Source organism: Papaver somniferum, chromosome 10 (genome assembly GCF_003573695.1).
Source record: "Papaver somniferum cultivar HN1 chromosome 10, ASM357369v1, whole genome shotgun sequence".
Classification (NCBI taxonomy): Eukaryota; Viridiplantae; Streptophyta; class Magnoliopsida; order Ranunculales; family Papaveraceae; genus Papaver; species Papaver somniferum.
Genome location: NC_039367.1, coordinates 101,890,375 through 101,899,855, shown reverse-complemented (window position 1 = coordinate 101,899,855; position 9,481 = coordinate 101,890,375). Strand labels below are relative to the sequence as shown.

At 36.3% G+C, this 9,481-nt stretch overlaps 1 protein-coding gene across 2 annotated transcripts; it reads right to left on the bottom strand.

The window, feature by feature from the left end:
- Nucleotides 1-3,952: 3,952 nt before the first annotated feature.
- LOC113317514 (copper methylamine oxidase-like) lies at nucleotides 3,953-9,266 on the bottom strand. 2 transcript variants are annotated; one of them, XM_026565640.1, is made up of 12 exons: nucleotides 8,724-9,266; nucleotides 8,027-8,136; nucleotides 7,575-7,880; nucleotides 7,254-7,366; nucleotides 6,845-7,175; nucleotides 6,469-6,684; nucleotides 6,128-6,364; nucleotides 5,623-5,808; nucleotides 5,325-5,465; nucleotides 4,984-5,140; nucleotides 4,501-4,582; nucleotides 3,953-4,328 (listed from the first exon to the last, which is right to left on the bottom strand). In XM_026565640.1, the coding sequence occupies exons 1-12, from the start codon at nucleotides 8,941-8,943 to the stop codon at nucleotides 4,124-4,126; spliced, it is 2,304 nt and encodes a 767-aa protein (XP_026421425.1). In that variant the 5' UTR covers nucleotides 8,944-9,266; the 3' UTR covers nucleotides 3,953-4,123. The 2 variants fall into 2 exon arrangements, with proteins under 2 accessions (XP_026421425.1, XP_026421424.1); XM_026565639.1 differs by having other exon boundaries at nucleotides 4,872-5,140; nucleotides 8,724-9,259.
- Between the last annotated feature and the right edge of the window lie 215 nt (nucleotides 9,267-9,481).

Genomic DNA, 9,481 nt, shown 5'->3' with positions numbered 1-9,481 from the left:
AAATGTCATATATCTTCACATAAATGAAAAGTTGTTTAATAAGGATGTTTTTACCTAATTTTCCCAGAAGTCACAACCCCGAGCATCTTCACAAGGATTTGATTATACTCTGGCCTTGATGTCTGCATTCCGATTAATACAAAAACACACATAAGAAACTGAATGATTCAATGCGTATCGTACAAATGCATATTCAGGAATGTAATGGCAGTCAACTTACGTATAGTGGCGCACACCCCGTTACATTCTTGAGTTATATAACTAACAAATGACGCTTCAAAAGAATGCATCATGAGATGTACAACTATGTGCACACTAAAAATTAACATGTGTACTTATGTACACATTAAGAAAACAAGTGTACAACTATGTACACACGAAAAATCAACATGTGTACAATTATGTACACATTAAAAAATCAACATATGTACAACTTTGTGTAAATTAACAATTCAATAACAAAAATGTGCACAAACTGGTGTACAAGAAAATGAATCCCCTGCTCTCAAGAAACCATAAACAAAACATCGAAGCGAGAAAAAAATTACTTGGAAATGAACTTAATATATAACCCCTGGAAATATGTGTCCAATTTCTTAAATTAGTTTTGGATCCAAAATTATGCACAAACCAACCATGATAGAGATCCCGGAACCCTATACATTACCCTGTAATACAAAATGAATAAACAATGCACATAAAAATGCATTACATATAACTGGTGTACAAGCATATACACCTGGTATAACAAGCACAAAAAAAAAATAGTTCACTTTTAGGATTAAGCATAGTCGTTAAAAAAACTACATTGTTGTTGAAAGAACAACAAGCAATCAGATGATTAAAAAATGATAAGAAAGAAACAATGATCATGGGATGTCATGCCATGGTGTTTATACCTTTATTTAATACTTTTACCGAAGTAGCTTCTTTTCTGTTTCTAAGAACCCCGCAGCTTTGTCTAATATATTTTGCCGAAGTAGAATCAAGCTTCTCTACGGAAGATTTAACTGACAAACTGCGGCTTTGTCTCTCGACCTGAGTGAGCACCTGCTGAAAACATACGGGAAATGAAATAAAATTATAATGATTATCCAGCTAGGAAAGTACGAAAATACTTCACTGCACACAATAATTTTATTAAATTCTAAGAATTGGTAAACAAATTCTTGAACTAGTCATCTTAAAATGTATTACCTGGATCAGTGTGGTGATTCCTCGAGTCAGGAAAAAAATACACATTTGTTCTGTATACACAAGTCTAAATGCAAATTCTAATTTGATAGTTTCAGGTTCATGCACGAACTAGTGTACTTAAAAGTACATTGCGTACAATTGGTGCACAAATAAGTACACCGGTATAATAAAAGCAATAGACATGTGGTATAACAAAAGCAATGGACAGTGCACAAAGGTTCTGACAGATAATCTTCACATATTTTACAAGGAAATGAATAAGTGGTTAGAGAGGCTACATGTGAAGAATTCACCTTGCCAACTTTACTATTGTGAGATGCAATTCGTTTTGTTACTGCCGATATTGTTATCTATAAAAATAAAATGTAAGAAATCATACCACTAGTCCCCTGGATACTCAGATCATATGTACTCTATTTTGAAATGTTAACAATGATTTAGTTGGGAGTAGATATTTTTGAGGAACAAATTGAGTATATTACCTCTTCATCGCGCTCACCAATTAGCTCAAGTGCTGCAAAGTGTCTTCGTTTAAGGGCTTCAAGCTCCGTTCTTAAACCAGTTAGAGTAGCAGCCTCTGATTTTAACTTTTTAACCTGCACATCATCAGAGAGTATATTGTTACATGATATCACAAGGGGAAGCATGTCTGAAGTCGAAATGTGCATGTATTAACCTTTGCTGTCATTTTGACGAACTCTTCGGCAAGAGAGTCGCGAATAGATTCCAAGGATGCTTGGAAGAGTATATGGTATAGAATTTGATGGATGGAGGTCGACAAAAAGATCATATCTCATAAATTTTATCTTGCATCGAAAAGTAGTTTCCTAATTATATAATTTCTATACGTAAATTACATAACTTAAATAAAATCTCATTGAACTATTCTAAGCATCTATGGTACACCACGGAAAAATATTAATAAGAAATTAAGAAACGGCGGCAAGCAAGAGCTAGTATGTTGTGAAAGTGTGAATCTTATTATGAGATAATCAACAACCTCCCCTGAATGCTACCAAGAAACTAGCCCAGTTCATGAGCTAAAAGAACAAAAATTAAATTCTTTTACGAACTAACATAGTTGTCACCCCAAGTATCTAACGAGAATGTTGGATATTTCGTTGATGAAAAGATGGGTTATATAGAGAATTCCATAACTTTGGGTTACAAAAGATTGACCTACCACTACTATAAGTTTTTGAACTGATCCAATAACCAAGCTGGCTTGGTTAAATACATTTCTCACCATCTGCAAATTAGAACAAAATTGACACTCATATGGTACAAAAGCATTATAAGTACAAAATCTCATTAGGACAAACCAGTATTGTGTAAACCAACCTCATTCATTTTATTATGTTTCTTAAAGATTGACAATAATAATGACCAACGGTGCTTCAGTAATCCTAACAAAAAGTTTTAAACCAAAACCAGTTAAATGTGGAACTGCAACAAAAAAAAAACACAGACTCCCTCATTTGATTAAATCATAATATTTCATGTAACCTAGAATTCATACTAATTTTTTAATTCATTTAAAACACCCTGAAAATTTTCTTATTAGAACCGACCTTGAATCGGTTCCCGCTTACACTTAATTCTCTTTAAGTCCAAATTTTCCACTGGTACCATAACTTTCTTCTTCCCCGTTCTGATAAATACAAAAAGACTACAGAAAAATTAGAATTTAACACTACACAAGCCTTTCAAACATCTAAGGAAACAAAGCGGAAATCATCTAAAGATATATAGTAAGAACTTGCTCATACAAAATGATCATGGCAATTTCGCATAATGTGCAAGTGTAATCACAAATTCATAATATAATAATAACTAACCCTAGTTCAGAGAGATTTAGTGATTCAACTAATTGATAAAACATCAAATACTTACCACAACTGACAACTGTATACCTTGATATTGGGAAAGTAGCCTTTTTGTATTACTTTTGCATGGAATTCTTAGGAGAATTTTGGAACTTTTCCATATTTCATTTAGAAATAAGTTCAATTTGTGCATCATCATCGTTAAAACTAAAGACATCAACTCTTTTTTCTCAGACGACGGTGATGATTTCTTCTTCATCGCCTTTGAAAAGACCAAATCAATAAGAAAACCCTAGTTTTAACGATTGAAGCGACTGTGGAGTAATTTTTCTGCGGATAAAAAAGATCGCAGGAAGGGAAAATTGATTGGAAAAAGAAGAGGGACGAGTCTTTTTTATTTTATTTTTTGACACGATCAGCGCGAAAAATTGAACCCGCAACCTATAGGTTGAGAGTCCAACCCCTGGCCAAGTGGGCTAATTCCGATTGGTTTACGAGAGTTGATCGATACATGCAAAGTAGTAAATGAGATCAGGTTATTTTAGTCATCAACAAAATTCAATTTGGACTGAATCGTTAAGATTTGGACTAACTCGTTCATCATTTGGTTAATTAGGACTAACCGGTACCAACCCGTTCATCATTTGATAAATTAGGACTAACCGGTACCAGGCCTGCAGGCCTAAAAGGGTAGGACTAGAACGTCTAAAGCCCAATAACTTTGGGACTAAACGCCAATTTCTACAAATAATGTACCCTTCCCCTTTTTAGTTTTTGCTTTGAGTTTGTACCCTTCCCCTTTTTAGCTTTTGCTTTGAGTTTTGAAGCACTTTGTGCTTTTTGTATAAACTTCTGACTCTTTTTGGTTTTAATGCAAATTCGATTAAGCAACAAAAAAACATAAAAAAATATGAGACATGATGCCACAATTCCATACAACTAGAACCCTTTCATGATATTGTTGAAAACTAGATTTAAATTGAGTTCACAAGTGTCGTTATTAACAATAACTGAAATTCCATAAGGTTTAAACTGATCGATGTTCTGAATGCTCTATAACGCTTTCTTAAAGGTCTCAATTTCTGCAGCCTACTTACAAACTAATTGGCCGGTTTGGTCACAGATGCATGCGACATTGTTGTGGACTGACCAACCAAGAAGATGTTTCTGCCCTCTTTAGAGTTTTGCTGTAAGTACAGCATTCTGAATTGTTTGTTTCGAAGAGCCATTTTCTTTAAGGTCCACCAACTCACAAGTACTAGGTGGGACATCCACTGCTGGAGAACGGTTGAAGAATCCATGTGGCTGCAACATAAAAGGTGATTGTGAGATTCCACATAATTATCACAGACGAACCTTCAGTTTAAAATGAGATGTTTATGCAAATATTCGGTGCCATTAATAGGTAACTATGCCTTAATATTATAGTTTAAAGGCCTACCATAGCCAAACTGATGAGGTGAAGAGGTGGAAATACCTGAAGCATGAAACCGATGTGCTCCACGGGCATGACAGGCCAATCCTCCAGTCGAGGGATGTGTGTAATTCCAAACACATACCTACAATGGTATAGCAAAAGCAATAAGTGATACCAAAACACCATGCAGAAACAACAGTCTTTCCACGTCATGAATATTTTCAGCACAAAGAATCAACTTGGAATTCTGTATCATGTTATTTAAATTGAAGTGGTTATCAAAATTAAGTATAGAAGCTAACAAATGGATTTCAGAATTGAACGTAACTAATGATCCTTTCCTCTATTCTAGTAGAGGACAAACTCTTGTTAGTCTCCTGATTTGCATTCAACAAATTTGTCTTAATGACTAAAAGAAAGGTGAAGCTAACCAGAGAACAATGTCAGTTTCTTCAAGGGAACGGTTCTGCTTAATCCATGTTCCCAGACCCTCACCAGCACGTGGGTTTTGATTAGGGAACTCTCCTCCAGGATACATCTCACCTGGTGCATAGGATGTAACCCATAGATTGTGCTGCAAGAAAGTAGCTCTTCTCAAGAACTTTGCCTCTGCACCAGCTAATGGCAAACAATTCGAGCCAGGTACGAGCTTGTACCCTGTAAGTTGTCCAGTCCGGTTAACAGATCTTGTATTCCTGATCTGGAAAAGTAAAATGGTACAATGTAAAGCGAACCTAACTACAACTGTCGACCCATGTGAATTAAAGAAAAAATGCGTGCTTTCAATTAAAGGGAAAAAGAGATAAAAAGAAAATAAATACATAAATAAAAGGGAAGCCTATAATGATATGGAAACTTGGTCAATCAGAGAAAGAATGTCTTACAATCCAATGGCGAGCTGAGAGAGGATTGCAATCACGCATTGCCTGCTGTTCTGTTCTGAGAAGTTCCTCTTCAGCATAAAATGCATTGTTGTGTACATTATTCTGCCCTGGTTCTTCAACTTTAACGTTCACTTCTACGACCTACAAAGTTAGAATCTCTATCGTTATCAAAAACACTGCAACTATAAGAGAATTCGAGAATTGTGAAACAAGTCGCAAGAGTAGAAAACATCAAAACCCTAATGGATTACCAAATATTCAGACAAAAATTTTCAAACCACGAAACATTCATCATTACCTGGTTATGCTTTTCACCAGGTTTGCAGTCGACTGCCATATCCATACGAGCTACAAAAAAGTGCTGGTGCACTGGAGCATATAATCCTGGTGCAATGGTCGTACCATATTTTCTGAATTCCCCAGGCTGCAAAGCTCCTAAGCTAAGAATTCCAGTAAGCTTGACTTCAGCTTCAATTTTTCCATCCTGTAATGTAACAAAGGAATAATATAAGGATCCGGCAACTAATGTAGAATATGTATTCCAAGAAAAGAGCATCAACTTGGAAAAGGAAAAAGAAATGGCAACCAGCACCAACTGAAGAAAGATGCATGCAGAAGTAGCTAAATAATTGAGGTTGTACAAATGAATGCATCCTTAAGAGGCTACAGCTGCACAAACTCATCTAATTCAAAATCAGCTATCATAACCCCAAGGTAAACAATGTTCCTGATAAAAACTATTTCAATTTCGAGCAAATTCTGCCTATGCTTACGGAAAAAACACAAGAAAAAGTTAAACTGACCTGATAGAAGTGCCAGAAGAACCCATACTCATAATTAGCCACAGTACATATAAAGGATACTGTCAGACGTCTGGACCTCCGAACTTCAGCTAACCCTGTTCTCCAGTCCTGATGCTTCCATAAAATACCATGATCCTCTTCATGCAAACATACGCAGTTTTCAATTGTCTCAACACCTCCACTGAAGTTTGTAAAGTGGGCATCGAAATATTTGATATACCCTAAGCAATCACACCCCTACAATGCAAACTCGTCTTATATTATCTATACAAACATTGTTATCTTAAAATTGCTGTAGGATATAAACTGGCAATTGCAGTATAGAGAGTAAGCAAATTCACCTTTTTAAGGGAATGTGCATTTTTACCAAGGCCATCTTCCCCGGCATCAAATGCATTCTTCCTATAATGGGGTTCATTAGGATCTCCATAAGGTACCACCATCTCGACGAAACTCAACCTGTGGGCAACAGCTCTGCGACCACGACTACCATCAATATATGCAACAGAATGGATCACAAGACCTTCCCTTGGTGTGAAACCAATGCGAAAATTCCACTGCCAGCAGAAATAGATAAAGACAATTTCGACTCAGTGGATCATTCTAATAGCTTCAGAAACATAGATCTCTTAGCAAGAAAATAACAACGAAACACCTTGCTGTTACTGAGCACAGAACCAAGACTTCAACCGATTAGCAGAATAAGATATTAAGTACCTTTTGCCATTCTATAAAGTGTCCGCTGACCCGAAAGCTTGGACCTTCAGGCTGGATAATCTGTAGAGGCTTCACATCGCTTCTATCAACTCCTCCTCGAGTTTCTCCAGCAGTATAGTTTCTCAACGGATCGGCAGGAGGTAAGGGAACGAGTTTACGGTCTTCAAACTCAAGTATTACCATATTCTGCATATCAACAACTAGATGAATGCCTTCCACTGGGCGAGCATATCCATTTTCCATGGGGCAGTCACTCTCCGTTCTGCAAAAAATAAGTGGTTTGGCAAGTCTGTGGCTAGGTGCATCATGTTCACTATGATATCCAACACACCTGTAAAGGGAAACATAGATGTAAGATAAATAAATAAATGCATCTTTGAATGGGAAAGTAGTTAGCAAATAAACTAACCAGGCATCAACCATCACAAGATCCATATCTTCGATACCCCTCTTTTTCATTGCCTCCCGAAATGGAGGATAATCCTTAACAATAGCTTCACATTCAGCATATTCCTCCGCATCCTGCAATTGCAAATGAGAGAGAACCGACATTTAGATTCGGAAAATGACTTAAAGAGGAAAAAAGGTTCGTCTCTTTGAAAGCATATAAGGAACCATTTTGACACTAGTGTCTCTACTCCAAACCCTTTAAAGTTAGCGTGACATGGTGCATGAGTCATGACCATCATTACCACACAGATCTGCCTACTATAAAATGCAAAGAACTTACCATGGGGGGCTGAACATCTGGAACCACTTCTGAGGAGATGACTCTTCCCCTATGATGACCACCACGAGTTGCAGCATGTACTTCAGTTAGCTCAACAATCCATACACTTGTCTCATTAGACCGTTTGTTGTAAACAACAAGTCTAGCCCTCCTCGGGGGAAGTTTACTAGGAATAAAAGGTCCACCTTTTGTTTTGGGAAGTAAAGATGGCTGAAAAGGAGGAAAGAAATATGCATCTGCTAATGCAACAACTTGTTTATCTGGTTCCAACAAGACCACTTCAACAAACCGCATACTATCTCTAACCTGTAAACAGAATAAAATATATTCATGAATCTCACCAATGGAAATCAAAACATGTACACAACATACAATGCGCAGCAGACACCCTTGGCAGCATAATATCAATCAAAATTAACTGCAAAAACTATATAACAAAGGCATATCCTCACCTCAGGAGTGGCTCCAGCAGCTCTAACAGTCCCCACTGCTACTGAAATTTCAGCACCTGATAAAGGATCCAATGGGTGACTACTTTGAGCCCTCATCATGATCTGAATACCTGTGCAGCAATCACGAGTTCACAACCAAAACACTAAATCACAAAACCACCATAATCATATCAATTCTACTATATCACAAGCAAGACAGAGCTTATCAACAAGTAACCAAATACAAATGGCTCCAGCTAACAACAATGCACACCTCATCCAAACAGAACAGGGAACACCTGATTAATGGTTGAGAAGCAAAATACAGATCACAAGAGTTCAATCAACAAACAAACACTTCCACCAAACAAACTTCTACAAATACTCACAAGCAAGAATAGCAAACACCTTCGCGATCAATGTTTTAAGTATGACAACTAGTAAATGTTATAACAAAATCAAAACCTAGTTTGGACAAAATTGTACGTAACCAACTGATTTCACCCATGGAAGAATGATTCACATCCAAAATTCAAATTTCAGGATCTCATATTTTGTTTACTGGATCAATCAAACTTCCAATAATAGTATAATACTAACTAAGCAAAAAACAAAAAATCATCATGAAAATATTAAATGGAAACTTCTTTATGAGATCAATCAAGAAATCAAGACATGAGTCGAATCAGGAAACCAAAAAAATGAAAGAACTGTATACCTTTGGTGGAAGTATTAGTTGAAGTTTCAGGAAGGGAATCAACAGAACGAATTACAGTCTCCATAGTAGTTGAAACAGAAGGTCTGCTGTTTTTCTTTGGATCATTGGTATTAGGTACTTCAACAACAGAAGCAGATGAAGTTATCTCTCTTTGAATGGAACCACCATTTTTACAGCAAAACGAAGAAGATGGCGTCGTTTCTTTCTTAATTGTGGCCATTGTAATGGATTCTTAACAACACCGATTCCACCGTGATAACAATTCTCAGTGCAATCAACTAATGACATACAGCAATTCTCAACACACTTTTTTTATAGAGCAAAAACTTCCACCCAAATTTCTCTTAGAAATGAATCGAATGGAGAAAATCTAGAAAGGAAATTTTAGACCGAAAATTAGGGTTTCTATAAATGATCAAGAGAGAGACGGAAAGGTGTCTTTGTTCAATGTCGAAAGGGAGAATTGTATTTGACGTGATTTTCTTGAACTGGTTATATATATAGGCGTGCGATGAAGACCTTTGTTTGGTTATCACCTTCTTTATGTGATATACGGGACTTGTACAGACTTCAGGTTATATTATGCACTATTACAAAATTTGAAATATACTCCTGATTGATATAGGGGAGACCTTTTTTTTGTTTTCATTTTAGTGCGGAAGAATTTTGAATTCAGAAAATTGATAGATCAGTTAATATAACTATTTTCTCTAATTTTATGGTCCTCGGATTATAACACCAAACGTGTCAGTATTCAT